The sequence below is a fragment of the Zeus faber genome (assembly GCF_960531495.2).
Source record: "Zeus faber genome assembly, chromosome: 1".
Taxonomy (NCBI): Eukaryota; Metazoa; Chordata; class Actinopteri; order Zeiformes; family Zeidae; genus Zeus; species Zeus faber.
The window spans coordinates 47,875,188-47,897,427 of NC_137193.1; the positions used below are offsets into that span (position 1 = coordinate 47,875,188).

The following is a 22,240-nucleotide window of genomic DNA, read 5'->3' on the forward strand; positions in this document are numbered from 1 at the left end:
TTTACGCCACTGAACAAGTGGCCTGAAACGGTTAAATGGTGGTGTTTTAGGTCTGTCTCTTTTTGCAAATTGCCGACTGTCTAATAGGACTGATCACCCCAGGAGCGCTGCCTCTTGTCTCGATTATATGACGCCTACACACCGACCGTACTCCTCCACTTTGAGATAAGCCAGAGAGAGAGCACCAAAAAGTGTCGGTGTTTGTTGAGGGACATCACACAGAGCACCGACCTGTTTGTACCCATCGTCATCTAGCGGCTTGGAGGCCGGACCGGCCGTGAGAGCGGCACGTTGGTTTGAGGATTCCCAAGCAGTGACGGAGGAAATAAGATTCGATGAGGAAATTTGATAATTTTATTTTTACTTTTTCAACTGAAGGATTAGCAAAACCTTCTCCATTAATTTTTTTTCCCTTTCCGATAAGGTTTAAGTTGAGTGGTTGCATGGAACTGGAATCGCCGCTCCCGCCCACACCAGTGCCACTGCAAGCGTGTGTTAAGAAGAGGGAAAAAAAAAAAAAAAAGTATGTATCTGTGTTTAACACTTGTTTTTGTTTGTTTTCACCAAGAACATGCAATGAGCACATTGCAATGAAGTATTTCTAGCAAGGAAAAGTACACTTGGTAGACAGAAATATACACTTAATAGATAGCTAATGATACTTAGAAACTTTAGTACAAATGTAAAGCAACGAGCACATGACTTATTTACCTGGAGAAGTGATATCTGATGATTTTAACCTTTCCTCAGCCATTTTCGGGTATTGGGTTCATCAAAAGAACTGGGATAATAGTTGTTGTTTTGTTTCCCCCCCCCCCCCCCCCATACTGGAGTAAATTGGACCTGCCCATTGGCTTTTTCAGGTGCCTATCTCTAATTCACACTTGGGCTGGATTAGGAGGAGCTCTACAATCGTGTCTCGATTCTGCCTTACGACACCGTTCATATTCGAAAGTCCAACTCACCCTCTAGAGCACTATAGACGTTTGGAGGAAGGGACAGACTGTAAAGTCCAAAGAACTGTTCTTTTCCAGAGAAGCACATAGCGCTGCCAATACTAGTGAACACTAAAGACCTGCTTGATCACACGCAGCTTCATAAGTGCTGTAGTCACTTTTTAAAAATATAATACTATTGTGTACTACTGCCACCCGTGTTGTAGTACTTGGTTATGTTCAGTCAATTTTTAGTACATCTCCCTCCTTGTCATACCATGATCTTAGTGCCATTTTTACTTTTTTCTTCTGTTTTTAAGATACTTATAACTGGCTTTTCACTAATTATAATTTTATTTTTTTAAGGACATTAAATGAAATGCTTATTGTGGTTTTTAAGCCAGGGAACGTCCTACTGGTGCCTGGGATGTGTTGCATATCAGTGTTGTTGGCTTGCTAATTCCCGTGAATAACATAAGAGTTGTTACTTTCTCATTCGTGCCAATGTTATCTGTGAACCGAAAACGAATAGACTATAAAACCTACACACTCGCTTTTCCTTTCAATTGATCAACATCACAAGCTTGTTCTGCAGCCATCAGTTCCATGGTGGGAAAACATCATCTGCCTGTCCACAATAGCTTCCCCCTCCCCTCTCTAATTTATTTCCAGGCTCACGATGCATTTGACTTACTTTATTTTTCATACATATGTACTGTATATTCCGCAAAGAAAGAATGCAATTAAAACATTGATAGTTCCTTTGTTATAAATCAACTCATTTACAGACAAATTTATACTTTTAACCACAAGGAAAATGGACTGAACCTTGCCACTACGTCATGGGCCGTGTGAAATCCAAACTGCGGAGTAGCCCTAAACAGCTGAACTAGAATCGTCTGTCACGTCTGGGACGTGGAAAAGCCCTCACGTTGTGTGAAAATGCCACAGTATTGGCAGACGCAGCTTGAATAGTAACCACACGTCCCTGCGCCGTTCACTTATCAGTTGTTAAATAAGGCCCCCCCCCCCCCCCCCCAAAAAAAGGTGCTCATGAATCTCACCCCCATTGCAGTTGAATTGTCTCTAGTCTACTGCAGTCGGGCTGGATTCTGTTTGTAATGCATCTAATGTAAGAGCAGTCAGACAAGCTTGCACTTCATGGATTATTGGATGGGTCCCACCTCAGAGTGGGAAGGCTTGGTCTTGTCATTTGTAGGATGTACAATTTTACTTAGATCTGTAGCTACATGATGTCGTTTTTTTTTTTTTTTTACAATTTTACCAACTTAAGCGATGACGTGCTCAGAAAACCGGTAGTTTTGGGCAGGTATGTGAGTATAGTTCCTTTCAATGATGACATCAAGTTTTTGTTTATCTTTACGGTAACTTTGTGGCTGTAGGTTGAGACTCGCCAGTTTTACACGGAAAAAGCTGAAGAAAGATTAAGATTATAGTGTTATTTCGCAATTCAAGGCAGTGTTTTGAGGATTGCTTTTGCACTACCCTCTCAATTTGTATCTGAACACCGACATAATGATTCACTTTTTGAGATCCTGGAAACAAAACGTCAAACCCCTACAAAATGTGTTGTAACACCTAACCACCACCAAAAAAGGAATGCACTGCCCTTTGGCTCGACAACTTTTTCTTTTTATTTATTAAGTGTTTTAAGCCAGTGAAAACCAGGGACTTGGTGCCATGATAATTCTCTTACAGTGCTATTGTGTGAAATTATAATCACTTGTTATGGAATAATTTTTATAGTCTTTTTCACACCAATTTTTTTTTTTTTTTTTTTTTTTTGTATTTGTACAGTGGCTTGGTGATATGATATGTTACCATGAGTTGATATTGTAACCAATAAAAAAAGCTTTTAACCAATAAAAGCTGTCCTGATTGATTCAACTAAAAGAACTGGGATATTTAATATCTTAAGGGATCGTTCCATAAGCACTGTATTCATGACACCAGGGAAAAGGCATGTGTCAGGTATATAGTAGGTAGTTGCATTACAAATGAAAAATCATTTACTTTGAATACACTTGTATTGTTTTTCCAGCATGATGCATCATTTTCCTAATACTGAAAATAATTCCATTTTCTATTAGACAACCCAAGCGTACCTTGGGGAAATCACCAAAAGTCGACAGTTTGTAGGATGTCTTCAGTGAACTATTAACAACCCGTTGCAAATATTTCCTCCCAAAATAAGTGAGATAATATCCATTTGGTGCTGTGCATTTTAAAACGAGTTATGTTAATGAATACTGAGTAGGGGAAAAAAAAATAAAAAATTTAAACTGGACAAAATGTTTGGAAATTAAATAATTTAAAAGCAAAAGGGAAACACAAAACCTCTTCTTTAAACAGTAACATTGATGTTCCTTTAATACATCCTGGAAAATCGGGAGGTTTTAACCTTAATTTGAAACTCCTGTTCAGTTCTAACTGGTATAAATTACATAAGTAGCTTATCAAAACACATCTACAGAGAACCGTTTGTGCCCTCCAAATTTTTTTTATATATATAATTTTTTTTTCTTTTTTCTAAACATACAGTATAGCACAGACTTCATGCGGCTGAACGCTTCCCATACAGCCCTCACAGACAAATGGCAGCCTCATACACCTTATAAAATATGACTAGGGAAAAGTTAGTCAACAACTTAAATTCACAGCTAGAAAATAATTTGCAGAGTCTAAGTTCAATATTAAGGCCGTTTTCTGGATCCATGCAGTGTCGCCCGTGCAACAGGGACGTTTCCCCTCCAGGTTCGGGACTCGCAGTTTGATTTACACCCCACAGCGAAAGAAGATTTAAGGTCTGGGGTGAGTCCAGGTCTGTCATGGAGGCAACGCCTTTGGGGTAGAGGCTCGATGGGAGCTGAAAGGGGGGAGGAGGGGAGGCAGCTAGGGGATCACTGCGGCGGCTGGAGGTACTCGTTTGTAAACGCCTCCAACTGTTTCTCCAGCGCCGTGGCCTTATGTCTAAGGAGGAAGAAGAGAAACAAAGGAATTACAAAGTGGTGGCCCGGTTGCCCCGCGCAACTAGATTTGAGCAATTGTCAACCATCTTGTGCGGTCTGGTTGCCCTTTTTGGATGTAAGAACATAAATGAAAGTAAACCTCCCTTCTATCCAACAATACCTCCATATATTTAGAAACTTCTGTCAAAACAAGAAAAATAAACGTCCTCCTTCCGGCATATAGACGTACTTTGTCAAAAATGGTGAAAATAATGAGAATATTTAAATATGGATTATAATTGTATAGTACATCTGTGATAATTAAGCCAGCAGCGATAATTGTATGTCACTCAAATATAAAAGGTTTAAAATGCAGCAACCACTTCAAAAAGGTGTGGTATCTTCCGGTTTACCTTCCTCGGCAACACATTACCGTGATCTGCAATGATCTGATCACTTTTATCACCATGAAGAGCGTGAGGACTGACCGCAGGGTCTTGGAGTGGCTCTGCACCGTCTCCAGCTGCCCCGTCTTGGCAGTCAGCTGGCAGATCTCCGCCTCCAGCTGCTTCTGGGTCTGGTCCACCTGCTGACACAGCCGAGCGAAGGTCGTCGCCATCTCCCTGGCGACAAGAGGGCAGAGCATCGCGGTGGTTAGCCACCAAGGCCCACTACCGCGGGACACGAGGGGTTAATCCACGGCTCACGTGAAAGCGAGAGGGATGGAATGAAGGAGACGGAAAGAGAATGAAAGGCTCAGCTCTTTTTCTCGAGATTCGGTTCTTGAAGAGTCACTCTGTTGGACTTCGACTCTTCATTGCTAACGGACACATGGTGAGCGAGGGAAGACTTCCAGTGAACGAAAATTGAACGAATTTGGGTGGAACAGGTGGAGCTGTGGGTGTGCCTCGGTGGCCCACCCACTTGGCACTCAGGCCACCTAGCCTAGTGTGATCAAAATACACGATTGATGTAAGAAAATAAATACTCAAGGTATAAACTTCATTTATTGTTGACTTTTGTGTGTTTATTTTGTCTTCTGATTAAAACGGAGCTGTTGAAACAAGTTGTAGGAAGTCTCCGCCTCTCTGGAACGTAATTGGTTGCTTCCCAGCGCCAGTGCTCCATCAGCCCGGCGCGGGTTCACCCGCCGATTTATCCGCAATTGATGAACCACCTAAACAGCCTGAGAGAGGTTTTGTTTCTAACTTACTCTTGTTTTTCCCTTTCTACTTTTGTTTTGTCTTGTTGCTTGTGAACGCATAGTTTATTTTGTGATTTGTGTTGTTTGTGATCACTGTTCTAGTTTAGTTTAGTTTGTTTGCTGCGGTGTTGCCGGGTAGATGGCGGCAGCTCGTACCGGGGGGGGGGGGGGGGGTGGAGCTCACTCGCCGGCATGCGGTGAAGCTGAGTAGCTCGCCCCGGCAATCAGCCGCTCCGTGGGGGAGCGCGGTTTGGCATCGGAGAAGGTGGCCTTCCCCTCTTTATCGAATCCGCTTCCAGAATGAGTCGCACGGTGGTGACTCTTCTGGACAGTTTGGTGGAAAGCAATCGTCATCCGTGCCCCCGTACCCCCCTGAACCCCAAGTCCCCCCCCGAGCCCACCCCTCCTGAATCTCAAAAGTGTGAATCCACTTTAACACAATTCTGTCAAAAATGATTTAATTTGGCAGAGAAGATTGAGATTCGAGACTCAAACAAACACCTGTGTGCCGTTAAGGGAGTTTAGTTAGTGTGTGTATGTTCTGTAGAACAAGTTGATAGGATGCCTTGAACTGCAGTTTGAGGCATTCATGGTGAAAAGTGTTTTTCCACCGTTTTGAAAAAGGTTAGACCCCTCAGTTGGACTTACTGCTGGACCTGATGGCTGCAGTTGGCACTGGTGAAGCTGACGATCAGCTGTAGTTTTTCGGTGGCGTAGTCCACAAACTGGCGCTTCAAGGTGCGCTCCTTGGCCCGCGTGGTCCAGGTCAGCCTCTCGTACAGGTACAGCAGGCCGTAGAGCGAGGCCGACAGCGCGATCAGCCTCCACCCGATCGTCCGCCACACCTGGAGACACACCAGCATTTCCTTACCTTCATGACACCGGCCTTAGTGTCACTCCATTTTCCATTTGTTATTGCAACACTTCTTAACTTTTGTAACTTTGTGTAACCTGTGCAGCTTGTTTTGCTGTTACTCCACGTTTAAGTTCCAGGTAAACTCTTGAGATCAAGTCCTGTGACGGGCCACGGTTTGCCAGGTTGGGAGGCAACTCACCACTCCTCCGACGATGATCACGCTCATGGAGGTGCGGGAGGTGACCGATGCCAGGTTGGTTGCCACGGCGACCATCAGCTCCTCCTGAGTCATGACCACTGTGTCCTGGTTTGGCTGCGCTACGATGGAGGCGGGGCCGGACGAGGGCGTGGAGGCCGTGGGCAGCGCTGGACGAGAGACCTGAGCCACAACACGAGAGGCATCAAGGGGTCGTCCAAGATCAGAGCGGGAGCCTTATCAAGTTGAAGGTAAGGCTTGGTAAAGGCATACCTGGAAGTTTTGATCCATCATTTTGAGGGCCCTTTGTGCGTTGGCGGGCCCGAGAAAGCGATGTACCAGGGAGGTCCAGCCCAGGGAGAACTGGAACTCGATGTTCTCCTGGAAGTCGCTGCAGAGCGCGGCACAGTTGAGGTCGTAGCTGAGGTCAAACTGCCGGCTGGGTAACAGCATGTGGACCTGGCTCTGAGACACAGGGGGCAACAGGGGCTGCATGTTCTCTGGAAGGCAACCACATGTGGGCGTCAGAGAATAGATGTCAACAATAATAAATTCATTTTCATTCACTTCCAAGCCTGCGTTGATCTTAGGTAAAAAAAAAAATTACAAATAAAACCAAATGCCCATAAGCCCAAGTATTTCTTAAATCTATGGGGCTAAAATACCTTGGATAGATCCAGTGAAGGAATTGTCATACCCATGTGCCAATGTTAGCCTGTCCTTGCCATTAGACGACTGTCATAACAGCCCCAGGGCCTGGTCGCAGGAGGGCGCATTAACACCTTTCCCCACACCCGCTGTCGCAGGGCCCAGCTGGCATCCTTGTGTGGCATAATGACACGTGCACAGCGTGGCGTGACGCCATGAAGCCCGGTGGGTAAATATAGCGGAGCATCGGGGGCCACAAACTATCAACCAGGCATTCAAAAGATGCTAAATGTGTGTATAGAAACTGAGTGAGTTATAGAGAGAACACTATTATTAGTGGGCTTTCTTTTTACTGAGCCAAGACAGTTAAACTGTAATGACATTCCTCGTGAGATCAATGCTTTACGGCACTTTAACGCTTGTGTCGACTCAAACTTCAGTTCGCAATGTCCTCACTTATTTGACAATAATTCAGTGTTTACATTTGTTGAAAAGAATTGTTTATGTGACCTGCCATCCAATTTCTCATTCTTATTGAGTGCCTTGTTAAAAGGTTATGTTATTTTAACCAATTTGATCAAATACATTTGGAGCCAAGTTTTGATTTCAGCAATAGGTTGTGAAATCAATACTAGTAATTGAAACCAAACTATATAGTTTCAGGAATTGAGATCAGACTTTAAAAGGGACCTATTGTACTCCTTTTCAACAGGTTAATATAAGTCTCTGAGGTCCCCAAAACATGTCTTTGAAGTTTCTTGCTGAAAATACCACTCAGATTATGCATTCTAGCCATTCTAACATGCCTCCATAACCCCCCTGTTCTCGATGGGCTGTTTCAGTGCGCGCCACTTTAAATGTAAATGAGCTGCCGGTTGCACTGCACTGGGCCACCGCACAAGGCTTTTTTTGTTCCATTCAATAAGAAAACGTCGGAAAATGAAATAAAGTAAAACTACAATAAAAAACACTGTTTTCATTCATTTGTTTGGTGAAACGCGCAGCAGATTGTGCAGCCCAGCCTACAGTCAACATACCGCATAAAAAATTAAGAAATAGACAGCACAATTATTTTTAAATACTCTTGATTTTCCTTGTCTGCAGCTTTGTCACAGACTGTTGTTATAAATTCTTCTTTATTTTAAAAGATTTGTGCTGGTCTGTGAAGCCAACAGAGCAGCTCCCATGCTTAGGGGGTGTGGCGGCGCTTGGTAGTTCTCTAGCCTCAGATGGGGGGTGTTTCTAATTCTATTGAGTCTCAATTATCATGGGACTGATCCAAAAATCTGAAAGGCTTGTTAAATCACATGTTTTCTGACAAAGGCAGCTTCACTAAAAAAAACTGACTGGGTTGACTTATTTCACAGTTCGTGTGTTAGTACTGAAAGCACTGAGTTTTCCATAAGGTCCCCTTTAACACCTAACGTCTACAAAATGTCTAATCTACTAAATCCATTCTGTACATAATTGACAAATTCAGATGCAACTTACATAACAGTTAAGGAATGTTTTTTCTTTAGACAATTTAAATGCTGTATGGGTTGTGTTGAAACTTGGTAGGCCGCTATTTGTGCACGATCCGTGCTGCTTGCAGTTGGGGTACCTATCATGTCCTTCTGGAAAGCCTGGACTGAGGCGTTGACAGTGTTGGAGCAGCGGAAGGCCAGTTTCTTGCCCATGCCTTCCTCTACGTGGGTCAGCAGCTCCTGTCAGACGGCAGATGCAGATACAGTGTGTTGTAGAGGGGAGTGTTGTCTAACTGTCCTCTGTTTAAGGTTTGGTCTTGAGTTTTAGCCAAAAAAGGAAAACCCTACTAGTGTTTACTGAGAACAACACAGACCACCAGACTACTTTCTTCCAGTTTGCCCGAGCACAACTTTCCAGACTTTTCTTTTTAAGTGATTGCTGCAGCATTTTTAAGTAAAGCCGAGGTTCAAACTATGCAATGATTTTCCGCTCGCCGACAGCTTTTTGGAAATCACCGAGCAAAGCCCCGGCTTGGAGGAAAATCATAGCACGCTCCGGTGAGTGACGAGCGTGTGGTGTGAACTGCTCAGGGCGAGATCAGAGCGCTCGCTGACGCCAGCGAGATATCAAGCAGGTTTAATATCTGGTCGTGTCGGGATCGAGTCGGGAGTCACAACGAGCTACAGCCAATTAGAGCAGACACGAGGAGTCGAGAAGGAGACACGGAGAGACAACAGTGCACGGAGCAGCAGCCAGAATCACGCAACTTACCTATTTAACTTTTCTTCTCTAGGTTTTTTTTCAAAAACACATTTCTTATTTCAATTCTGATTTTATTTGTTTTGTTTACAGTGATTCATAATATATCAAATAAACAAACAAATATATAAATAAATATTCCTGTCCTGCGCAGGGTATCGCGTCATTTCCCGTGTCAATTCTCACGTGTGTTTGTGACAAAACGGAGTTTGGCGACCCGACAGACTCGTTGGGGACTCCTCCTGGTGAAAGACGTTGTGATGTGTGACCCCCCCGTCACCGATCAGTCATGTAGTGTTAAACCACAATACCGCAGGATTCCCCATCAGAAGACAGAAAGTTGTGTCGTGTGAACAGTACAGCGATCCGACGACTCTGAAAGTTGTGTAGTGTGCCCGTGGCATAAGAGGAAAATGAGACATTGAGGAAATCTGCCTTCTTACAGACTTGTAGATCTTGAGAACTTGGGGGCAGGGGTGGAATTCGGCATGGAACTCATCAATGATCACGTGAAGGCGGCATATCTCCTCCCCCATGGCGCTGGACACCTGGGAAAAACACAACCAGGATTTTTCCACACTGTAAGACTTTCGGAAGCTGAGCGACGAGGCACACGCCTGCCTCACCTTATCCGCCACTTCCTCGCTGATGGTCTTGATGCTTTTCTTGATGTCACTGATCAGTAGGTTGAGTTGGTTCTTGACAAACTCCAGTCGGTCGATCTGATACTCCCTGTCCTCCAGCGCAGCCACTCTAGAGACCGCACCCCCAAAGAGGAAACAACGTCACACAAACTGCAACACTGTGTCACCAGATGGGTTAAGATCAGCGATCAATATCTCTCGTCGTTTTCCCTTTGAATAAAAAAAAAAAAAAAAAAAAAAGCATACCGGTAACTTTGAGCTTGTGTCACAAACCTATTTAGAAAGATCGTTCTGGATGTTTTTTAGTGCCTGACTCTAAGATAAAATAATTCAAGCGAGACAATTTACCTTCAAACACACCTCCGTTAGGGGACGATTGGAGAGAAAGGAAAAGAAAAAACAAAGAAACACAGATGGAACAAGATACTCACTTCTTTTCTGCAGCCTCAATGTTGATGGAGTCCATGATGCTCTTGACTGTTTCAATGATCTGCTTGGCCCTGATAGTGTGCTGCTCAAACTTTGTTTTCACTGCTGACTGCGAGATACACTCCTGCGAGGCCATAACACACACACACATGTTACTGTGGCGGTCAGAGTGGGACTGAGGCCGCATGGACGGCACACGTGCTCATGCTGCCAGGGACAAACAGTGGACAAGATACACACCCTGCTACTGCTTCTGAACCCCACCCCCCAAAGAAAAAACAATAACATGAAAATAGAAAAGAGAGCAGCAGCAGCAGTGTGTGTACCGTGCATCCCACAGCCCATTGTCGAGGAAAGTCACAGTAACATGGTGGTAAAGAAATAGGAAGAAATAAAGTAAAATCATAACACAACAAAAATACAAACAAGTATGCACTTAAATCTAATGAGACCCTTTGGAACACGCGTGACAAGGCTTGCAATATTTAATGTTAATTATAATAATGAATTGAGGATTACAGGAAAACAAGTTGGAATAATATTGTGTCATTATCACTTTTAACTATGTGAGAATTCCTTGCGCTGCTTATAAATTCTACCTAGTATCTATCTATCTATCTAAATTCTATCGAATATCTAGGAATATAAATGATTTAACTACCATATTGGTGGCAAGTCAGTGCTGTTATACACAGTAGCATACTAAGTCAGTGCAAAGCCTTCAACATTCAGATCAAACCTATACTTACAAATACTTAAAACTAAATCCATACCAAAAGTCTTAATTGGTTCATTGGTTGCATAAAATGCGTGTTCAAAAACAATAATTGACAAACCAAAGAAAATAAAGAACTTATTGAGTGTGGAACTTAATTAAACAAACGCCCTCGCCTAAGTAAATCTAGACTTCAGCAATGAAGACGCAGGTTGATGGAAAAATGCACTTTGATTGCTGGGCAGCAGACTCTGGCTGCTTGTCATTTCGGATTTAGCGGAGAGACACAACCGACCAATTTGAAGAAGAGAGGGTTATGGAGGCAAAGCAGTCGACGCAATGTCGGATATTTTACTACAAAGGCCACTCTCGCTTACTTTACTTTTATTCAACACATACCACAGAGACACACTTGACCCACCAGATACACCGACACACAAACACTAACATGCACACACAGATGATTGGATTCATCGTTCCATTGGTGGTTAATTTTCTGCACACCATTTAGTTTCGTTAAAATTAAAAATGCTCACTGAAAACTGGCAAAAATCACCAATAAATCACAGATATTAACGAGATAAATGTTCCCGTGAGTCATACGTCACTTTCACCCTCCTCCAGCAACACCTTCTCCCAGCAGGTGAGCTCATTTGCATGGCTCTTTATCACACAGCAACCTCACAGTTTATCTGCGGTCTGCTGCGTTTGGTGTGACTGACTACGCACAGATTTCACTGAAGCTATACTCTAAGTCCAAGCCTTTGATTACTACATTTATTCTGGTGAAATCTATTTTAAAGTCCTCCATCCTGAACAATCGGGAAAGGCTCTAAAATACTAGACACTATATACAATTTTAGAAATTTGAAACCCATGTTTTTTTCCGTATGTGGATTTTTTTTTTTTACACTTCTACCTTAATTTGAGTTATGTACCAACAAAAGAATATTGGTTTTCTGAGATTACTTCAAATGTTTGACTTCCTTCAGTTAAAATCAGCCTCTACAGCTCAGCCAAATCACAGTCGTTTTGAAAATTTGAAACAGCCTTCCATCCTGTGCGATTTGCCTGAATGGATTTCCATCTGGAAAGCTAAAGAATCACAAAGCAATGCATTGCCTTGCACACATGCACACACGCACATGCACACTTGCCTCAAACCTCCTCTCAAAGCTCTGAAACTCCTTCAGCCTCTCATGGAATCCCTCGGCCAGAGCACCACCTGTTTGAGACAACAGCACCTTTATCTTTTGAGAAGCCACAAATCCTCAAGCCAACACCCATTAGTCAAGTCAAGTCAAGTCCCGCTTTATTTATAAAGCACATTTCATACCAGGGCAACACAATGCGCCATTACTCAATTTGTTTTATCAACGTCAGTCAGTGACCAGTAGGTTTACTTTCAATGAATGAACCAGGGTCCCATAGTAAAGTTAGGTACTTTGGCCTTTATTTAACAATGGGAGATAGATAATCATCATAGATATGATGATTATACCTGGGAGTTTGCAGGTCAGCCACAGTTTACTACTGTTGGCCACCAGCAGTTCCACTGGAGTTTGAGCCATTTGGGCTCCCTCCTGCTGAGGCAGGGAAAACGTACTTATTGAGTAATTCTCTGAACTACTATGCCAATAATTTGCCATAATGTCCCCAGCACTTTGGATTATGAAAGACCATACACATGAGGCTGAGGAGAAGGGGTCGAGTTTTAAGGTGAGCTCAGGGGGAGCACCTTCTATGGCAGTCAGCTGATTAGACAAGTGATCTCAATATAGACACATTCATGCACATCTTGTTATTTATCAAATGCCTGAGGGACTCTTCTCATACATAAGATAAGATAAAAGATCCTGAGTGAAAATGCAGTGGCAGAAGAAGACAGAGCCACACAAGCGAAGACAAAAAAAGACACAAACTGAATGAAATAGATGTATAAGTCCCATATATAAATAGAGGTTAACAGAGCATAGAACAAGGATGACTAGTGAGTCCAATCGGGGCAGGTGCACTTGCACCAAAGTACAGTACAAAAGAAGACATGAGCATCCACATTAGTTATTTTACCAACCATGTCCTCCATCCCCCTTTATACTAGCTGCTGCATACCACTCCACATGTAGTCTGTTTCACACGCCATGTCTTGTTTGCCGTTTACATCGTGTCTGGTTACATGCAGTCCTACACTTGATGTCTTAATCCTGTGTTGTGAAAAGGTCTCTCGGTGTCGACTCGCTGACCGTCCACTCGCTCTTTTCCACTCCACTCCACTCCAGTGTGCCAGCTTACCAGTTTCTGGCATGCCTTGAGCGCGCTGCATCCGCGAGTTGAGCACCTCTTTGGCCGAGACAAAAAAGATGCGGTTGGGAGCCTGCTCGCGGTCCACCACCTTCAGCTCCTCCACCAGGAAGTTTACGCAGCGGTCGGTGTGCTGCTTCCTCACCTTGAAGGAGAAGCGCTTTGGTTATGTTGGTGTAACGTTGATGTACGTTGTCTACTACAAGGTGGACAACACATCCATTGAACACAATCGTTTTCCACAGAAAAATGTCCTCACATCCTCCATGTACTCGGGCTCGTTCGCTGAGGCATCCCAGCGGTTGTTGAGGATGAAGATGTTGGGCTTGGACAGACGCTCGTTTACTTTGTGGAAGAAATGCTTTTCCTGGGGAACATAACAGCGCAAGATGGAAAGTTAAAGGTTGAATCCATAAAATGTTAATTGTTGGCAAAATATCTGTCTTTCAGAATAGGCAGTCTGGACAGAACCCTTGTGTTGCAAGCGGGTGGAAAGCAAGGATGCCGTAGCATGGAAATTTGTCTGCCAACATTTCGGAAGTTACGGAAATTCTGTGACATTACGGGATTATCAATCAAATGGCCGGGATCCTATTGAGAATTGAAGCAGTGTCTGCCATTTGATATCAACTTACGTAGTCGTTGAATAGTTCATATTTTCAACTTCAGAAGAAAAAATAAAATGGAATATTTTGTACAGTGGGTGTAAATCTGTCATGTCAGATATTTTTAAGGCTTACCAGATATTTGTACTTAGGAAATTGAGTCAAAGAGTTTTAAGACAATACCCAGCCACACTGAGCAATAAAACCTGTAATTCCAGTAAAAGGTTGTGGAGTTTTTCTTGTTAAAAAGGTTTTGATTGTTGTTCTGACTCTTTCCACCCAGTACTCGGCTGCATTAACGTGTGTGCGTCTGTACTTCCCAGAAGAGCATTCATTTCGGTGTGCTGCCATTTTTTTTGACTCAAACCGAAACGAAGCACCGGCAGCACAAGAATCCTTTTGCTTGTGCTTGCAATTGTCACATGAGTGACAGCGACGACCGCCATCATCGCCTTGAGTGATGGTAGGTGGCCAAAAGGCACACAAGAAAGTTACTCAAAAACAATCCAGACAGAACCTTAATTGAGCCTGTTTATTATCAGGTGACCAGCGCAGACAAATATCCAAAAAATGTGCAAAAACTCACCAACCACAAAAAAATACCACCAAACTACCTACACGTTGTACGGTACAAGGATAAATCTGGTTGTTTGTTTTCTTACTCTGCACATAATGTGAAGCTGTCTCCAATGAGCCACCCTGAATGGAGGTGAACCTTGTCCTGATCTAGGGCAGCCCCTCCCCTTTTGATCATACCAAGTCACCAAATTAACCAGGTACTTTGTTAAAGTTCCTGTAATGAGGTAGCTTACCTTTATACATTATATTACACAACCATTATAGTATAGATATAGTTACCTATATTATACAAAAGAAAAACATGAAACACACAAACTAACAGGTTTTGGTGTGGGATACGCTCTGCGCATGCGCACCCTCACACAGGCACGTAAGAGGACAGCTCACACAGCCACCGGGTCCTTTCCCCAACCTGGAAGTGCCAGCGGCAGTAAGCTGTTTACAAACGGAAGTTTGGACCAATCTTAATAAAATAAAAAAAAGCTATATTTATAATAGACTGTATAAAATAAATGAACGTGTGTGACTGGATTATTTATTATTTAAGTAATCCGTTTGTTTTCTCCAACATAATTGTGTGCACCCAATTATGTTGGTTGAACGGCACGACTGTTTGTGTGTCCAGTTTATGTGTGCGTGGTTGAATATGGCGTGTTCAGTTTGTGGCTGGGTGATCTGCAACAATCTCATTACTTTCTTGCCCATAAATGAGCCGAGTCGCGGCCCAGTGTGGAATGCGTGTCTGCTCCCCTTTAAAAGCCGTGGCCTGGCTTGGCCCCGGAGCTCAAGTAATCACTCAAACTGCTTTGAAGAATCCTGCAGGACATTGCAACTGTGAGTAAAATGTTTTCGAGTTATACAACTGTAATGTGACAGACATTAAACACACTGACTGCTCGCAACATTGATCCATACACTAGTTTTAGGCATTTAGAAGTTTTTCCTCCCTCCCCCACCCCCGCCCCCACCCCGCGTTTGGAACTAATTTGGAGGTAGTATGGATGTGATCAATGAACTTGCTGATATACATTTAAGTAAAATGTCCATCTTGGCCAGACAAGGGTTAAAATCTTACCGTGTTCATGAGTGTGGACTCAGAGTTGGCCACCAACACAAACACATCAGCATCCAGGCAAAACTTATCGATCCAGCTATCTAGCTGAGATGTGACGTCCGTCCCAGGGCTATGGAGGGGAGAAGATGCACAAATATCAAACAATACTCAGTCATATTATAAATGTCTCCTTTAGAAGTCACTAGAACAGAGAAGGTGAAGAGAGATTAAGTCGCAATAGTTCCGTTCGGGTTAAGGATAGCGGATAGACCCAGCAAATTATGACTTTTAAAATGAGACATACATTGGTGATCTACTTTATTGTTGAATAAAAATAACAGATCCAAACATGAAACTGGCCAAAAGCGGAAACGTGGTTTATAAGTCTTCAAAATCCAGGGGTAGGAACAGAGGCCTCAGACTTAGCATGGGTTCATTATATTTCTCCAAATGCCTCAGTCTGTGCAAAGTGGTGTGACTCCAATACTCCATTGTGATAAGTACATTGGGTGTGAAAAAGCTAAATTTCCCTCCCATAATTTTCTGGTCTACCTCTCTTTCAAGTCTTCCCCTGACCCAAGGGAAAACCAGGTTACCTGTCTACAAGAACCAGGTCGTCTCGGAGCAAGGCACACTTGGTCTTTGGCCAGAAGACACGGACCAGGCAGCCAGCGTCCAGACTCTCGTCCATGTGGAGGGCGTGAGCCAGCTGGTTCACAGTCTGCAGAGGGATCAGATAAACACAACTAACCTGTTACCTGGTGTGTGCGTGGTTTATCATTGCGTACTGATGGGCAAAGCCAGCAGAGTTGGAAATATTCTAAATGATGACTGAAGACGGACAACAAGAGCCTAAATGTTGTTTAGATTAACACTTTGACAACTATGTTGTGAGCTTACTGTTATGTCAACTTTTAACCCAGGTCAACTACAGCTGGTTGAGGTGCAGAGAGAGCAGAGCACCTCACCCACCAGTCTCGTGTTTCAGACACATGACACCACAGTAAACATAGTTTTTTCTGGCGCTGACCGAACTACACTAGAACTTCCATTATTATTCCATTAATTTATTGCACGTCTGGATTGACCATATTCCGTGCCTTGATTCCTGTGGGTATTTAAATACGGTAAAAAGTGGTAATAAACCATGGTTGATTTTTTGATTCCAAGACTCTTAACTTGTACCATTTATGCCATTCTTCAATGCACATGCGACAGGATTAATAAACTTTTGATTTCATACACGGCTTAGCAGAGCTTTCATGTTAACAACAGGGGCAGACAGCAGGACCAACAGCCTACACCTTCCATCACACCGACCAAACATCTGGCCTTTAAAACTGCTGCCATCAAAACACACACCACAAGCTAGATTCAACATGAGATTTAACATGAAAATAAAAAGACAGGGAGGACATCCTTATTCTTCATCTTTCTGAATAGAATGGTACACTGTAGGAGAGTAATTTAATGGCAACAGATGGTATACTTGGCACCATTTGGGTTTTCACTGCGCAAAGTGAGAGTAAATGTCCCTTAATCTTACACCCCCAGTGGTGGGGCACTGTCTCTATCTATCTATATATATATATATATATATAGTTGTAAAGAAAGAAGACAACACTTAATATATATATTTTTTAATTCAAAACAAACCTTGATGCTCTTCTCCTCATCAGAGCCTTCAGTTTTGAGGTAGGCTTTGTCTTCATCTGTGCCTTCTACACTCAGGAAGCAGTTGGTGGTGTGGCCGATGCCGCTGGGCAGCACACGGTCCCTCAGCATGGCGTTGACCACTGTACTCTTCCCATTACTGGTCCTGGTGGGCAAACACAGTCATAGGTCATTAAGAATACGTGCAGTCTATTTGTTTGCTCTCTTATTTTATTCCTTTCACTATAGATCAGTGAATCCTGGGTGACATAACTGGCCCCAGATCTCAATACCAATTGTTAGTGATTGAAGGAAAGAATTCATACCATTATGTTGAGTAAATAATCCAGTCCCAGTCCACTCCATTTAACATCCAATAAACTGGAATCACTCTATCAGTAACATTATTACATCCCAGCTGTTTGAAGTTGTGACTTTATGGGGAACTTTGTGGCTTTATGGTTAAAATAACAGCAGATGGTCAATTCAGTTGGTTTGTAATCATGTTAATAATAACAGACTTAAGGGTAAAGTGGTTCCACAACGCTGCTCCAAGGAGCTGAGCGAAGGAAAAAGAAAACGAAAGCAAAACACTTTTTTAAAGTGCAATTTAGAGCCTGTCATCCTTATAATGTGGGCAATATCAGCTCACTTTCCAAACAATGTTCACTCAGAATGAAATTAAGTGAAGAAGAAATTGAAATAATTTACCTGCCAAAAAAGGCCACCTTCATATTTCTCCGAGCCAGCACCTCTTTAATGACAGCTAGTTTGTCGGCATAGGCTTGAATCTGCTTTTTTTGGTTCTGACTCGCCAGGTTCTCCAAAGCTTTATTCTGACATGTTTCTGTCATCGCGCACGCACACACACACACACACACACACACACACACACACACACACACACACACACACACACACAGGAAAACATACACTTCTTTGCTTGACATTCAAATGTAATTAATTATTTGTTACAATTGACAAACAAGCAGGCATACAATCTTACCTTCTACAAATTCTGAGCTTTCTTTGACATACTGCAGTAGCTGCTCAAACACGTCACTTATCTTCTTCTTGGCCAAAACAAAATGCTTGAGTGGAGAGAGATCCCCCTGAGCCGAATCCATCCGTCTGAGTGGAGGGACTGAAGCCATGCTTATGATTCTAGATGCTACAAATGGGCAAAGATGCACAGGTGTGTTTGTTGTTTGTTAGTGGCTTATCGTACATTGCCAAATATTTCTAATTTGTGGTTACTTTTTGGGTTTGTTAAATATGACCAATTTGGTTCTATTCTTATTCTATTATTCTGTCAATGAGTACAGTACCTATCTATCAGTCTGTCTATCTATCTGTTATGGTCAGTGCCAACGCAATCCGAAGACCCTATTTAGTCCAGCATGGGGTAACAGCTAAACAATTTTGCCTTCGCAATTAAAGACGAAGTGAATTATTCAAACTTTTAAAAAGTTGGCTAGCTTGTTCATAGCGTACAAGATTAAGTCTCTGCTGATGTTCATCTTCATATGATTTAACTCGTCACTAGAGCTGTCACAATTACATAATCGTTTGATGGTTACCGAGCCCATCGAAATCGTTAGATCCCAAAACGATATGTTTCATTCCGAATTCCAAGGGGAATTTCAATGTTGAGCCAATTTGAAGCCACTTTATTTGTTTGGAACTACTGTAATGCAATGCCCATTTGGTACATTTTCCAGTGGTCAATGTTATAAATGTCTCTTTTTCATACGGTGGAAGTAGTATTACACTTGCGTACTTGTAAAGGCGCAAGGCGGCATAAAGCGAACAAACGATCATGAAATCCTTAATCGCGATGACTTGTAAGACAATTTGATCGTCGGATAAAATGTCGTGGTCGCGGCAGCCCTACTCGTAACCTCAGTTACAACGCGGACCAATTATATTCACATTTGCAGATCTACCGATACATAAGTCGGGTATGACATCGTCACATCGTGTGCCGCGTTCATTTCATACATTGCATTCCATCGGTGATCACAGTATGTAGACTGCTGGCGTCAACAAGCTAGCTACGCTACATGGCGCTGACACGGTTCAGCTCAAAGTGAATATTAATGCCTTACCACAATCCTAGGGGCACCAATGTCTGTCTTTCTCATTACAGAATAGTGAACATCAGTCCGCAAAAAAAATCCGTCGGAGGAAAAGGTTAACTGAAAGAGCGAACCTCGCGTTCGTAATCCTCCAAACTGAGGTCAGATCCTGGTGGGTGGTGCTAAGTGACGTCACGGGGCCAGTGGCCTTTCAGCCAATCAGGGAGCAAGGAGTGTGTCTCGGTGGCGGGGAGCGGCACAACCCGTTTCAATCCCTTTCATTCACTCATTGCATGCAGTTATATTATATTATATTATATTATATTATATTATATTATATTGTATTATTAAAACCATTCATTATTTATGTATAGACCTTGTCAGGCACAATACAACATCGTATGTATGAAAAACAAAATAATAACCTTACAATGACTGAAAGTAAGATTTGTACCGGATAGGCCGATTTATATTTTCCCATCCATTGATATTTTCAAGTCTTTAAAGATAATTTAAAGTTGGTAGTTTCTTCCCTCTGTCTGTAGACCTACACTGGTTTGATAACTGGGCAGCTGTCAGTTTGCCTAATTGTAATGTCAATCTTCAATTACGTATTTGATATATTTTTTCCAGGCCTGATTCGTGGGAAAAAAAACATGTCATTAAATAGATAATGGAAGATTGAAAATGTTGCTTTAACAGACTAAATTGAACAATATACATATACGACATTATTTCGATTGCGTAACGGTCCGTCGGGCCTGTAACGGATCCTATCGGAGCTTGTCGTTCACCGTTTGAAACGCAACTCGTCTTGATCACGATCGACGATCAACGTCGATCCCCGACGATCACGAGGATATTCGGGCCTGAGCGTCACGTAACCACGCAGCATTTACCTACAATTCCATAGAGGTGGCGGTGGATAGAGCTGTGAATGGTGAACTTTTAACCGACGCGGATCAATCTTGATGGCACGCCAACTAAAATATCAAAAAAAAACTGTACATTGTTGACGAGCGGGCTCTTGTGTTGTTCTGCCCAACAATGAATAGCCGTCAATTTCCATTGATACGCACAGACTGGAAATGGCTCAGTCCTGTACAAACCCTTTTAATTTGTTGACTTGAATCCTTTTTTTTGGGGGGGGGGGGGGTCTGGTTCGACGTGTTCATTCCGCTCCGCTGTGCTCCTCAGTCCACCGCCATCACCCCCGACCCCTGAAGCCAGGGCTCCGGGAGCGCTCCCTCTGGACACGCCCCCCGTGCGGCCCCGCTCTGCATTGTGGTTCCCTCGCGACTCTCGTCAGTCACAGCCCACGCACGCGTGCCGAAACACCTGAAGTAGGAGTGCGAGAATAATAATAATATTATTATTATTATTAGTATTATTATTAGTAGTATTATTTTTCGTCATCGAACTCAGAGTTACTTACTTGTTTTCTGCCAACGTGGACACTTTGCAAGCGCCTCTTAATTTTCTTTCGGAGTTCTTATGTCAACGCGCGGAATTATGATGGACAATTAAAATGGTCCGGAAGAAAAAGCTGCTAATGTTTGAGTGAGTATGAATTTCATTTCGTCACCTGAATCCGCATCGCTGAAGTGTGATTGTTTGATGCCGTATTGCAGTGAGGGACGTGCAGAGCTAAATGAAGTAATAGGATATGTGGCCCTTCTTTCACCCATAGATTTAAGGTCATGTATTAGTGATGAAGTTGATATTCTATTTGCTCCCCCAGGGAGATTCCATTTCGTCACCAGTTGTAACTTAAATGAATGACTGAATGATTGTGTTATTTCTACAGTTGTTCCACTTATGAATGTTTATTTCCATTTCCATTTCAAAACGACCTGACCTAAACTATTTTTCTCTGGGTTTCTCTATTATGTTGGTGCCATTGTGGCAACATGTGTGGCACAAGAGCTTGTGTGTGTTATTGTCTGTGTGTGAGTTTGTGTATTGTCTGTGTGTTCCCATGAGGGTGGCCTTGCTTTTCACAATGTAACATGCTATCCAGCACTCTCTCTCTCTCTCTCTCTCTCTCTCTCTGTCTGTCTCTCTCTCTGTCTGTCTCTCTGTGTCGCTGTCTCTCTCTGTCTCGGTCGCTCTCTGTCTTTGTATCTCTCTCTGTCCGTCTCTCTCTCTCTCTGTCTCACCTGCCTCTCTCTCGATATATTCCTCTCTATCTCTCTCTGTCTCTCTCAGTCTCTCTCTGTCTCTCTCTGTCTCTCTCTCTGTCTGTCTGTCTGTCTGTCTGTCTCTCTCTCTCTCTGTCTTGTAACACATAGGTATAAGGCAAACAGGTGGATTCCCAACACCTGCAGATGCATCACTCATTTTTGTGAATTAGGTTTTGATGTAAAACCCCTTTGACCTGTCTGCAGCTTACATTTTGATTAATGGAATAACCGGGCAGACAATTTTGCAAAACAACGTTGTCTATAACGACACCATTGGTTTGTGGACAACTCATCCCATCAGTAATATTTTACTTCTTAGGATTTGTGGAAGCATGATGTGGGATGGATAATCAGAAAGGAAGCTCAACTGTAAGTAAGACTCAAGACTTGTTATTGTGACTTGTTATCGATGGAGTGCATCCTGTTGCGACTGGTGATTTCAAATTTGAAGTCAAGGGGTTACTGCTATGACCCCCATTGACCCCAGCTTGTGTGTGTATTATGTGTATGTGTTGCTCAAGTCGCTATTTATAGAAGTGTTTAGGCAGAGTAACTGAATAGTCTTTGTCATGTGTAACACTAGTGTTAAAACGTGTTTGATTCCCCCATATCATGACAGTACCTTCATTTCTTACGAAATTATTTTTCCCCTAAGCCCATGTTAAAACTTAAAACTTAAACATAAAACTGAATGCAAATGCCTTTTTGATAGCATCATTTCACTTTCAACTCCTCGTTGAAATATATTGAGTCTGTTGATACTAGATAGATAGATAGATAGATAGATAGATAGATAGATAGATAGATAGATAGATAGATAGATAGATAGATAGATAGATAGATAGATAGATAGATAATTCATCCTTGGAGGCAAATGACAGTGTCAGAGCAGCTCACACACAAAAAATAGGCAATAATAATAATAAGATTCCAAGATTCAAGATTTTTATTTGTCACATACTGTA

The 22,240-nt window shown here is 42.7% G+C and overlaps 1 protein-coding gene across 1 annotated transcript; it reads right to left on the minus strand.

Annotated features, from left to right (window-relative positions):
* Nucleotides 1–793: 793 nt before the first annotated feature.
* mfn1b (mitofusin 1b) lies at nucleotides 794–19,260 on the minus strand. Its single transcript, XM_080015168.1, has 18 exons — nucleotides 19,123–19,260; nucleotides 18,021–18,185; nucleotides 17,726–17,861; nucleotides 17,018–17,180; nucleotides 15,958–16,082; nucleotides 15,383–15,491; nucleotides 13,383–13,490; nucleotides 13,115–13,268; nucleotides 11,980–12,047; nucleotides 10,110–10,231; nucleotides 9,661–9,787; nucleotides 9,478–9,582; nucleotides 8,412–8,514; nucleotides 6,434–6,660; nucleotides 6,164–6,343; nucleotides 5,757–5,953; nucleotides 4,393–4,527; nucleotides 794–3,926 (listed from the first exon to the last, which is right to left on the minus strand). The coding sequence occupies exons 2-18, from the start codon at nucleotides 18,166–18,168 to the stop codon at nucleotides 3,857–3,859; spliced, it is 2,277 nt and encodes a 758-aa protein (XP_079871294.1). The 5' UTR covers nucleotides 18,169–18,185; nucleotides 19,123–19,260; the 3' UTR covers nucleotides 794–3,856.
* Nucleotides 19,261–22,240: the final 2,980 nt, after the last annotated feature.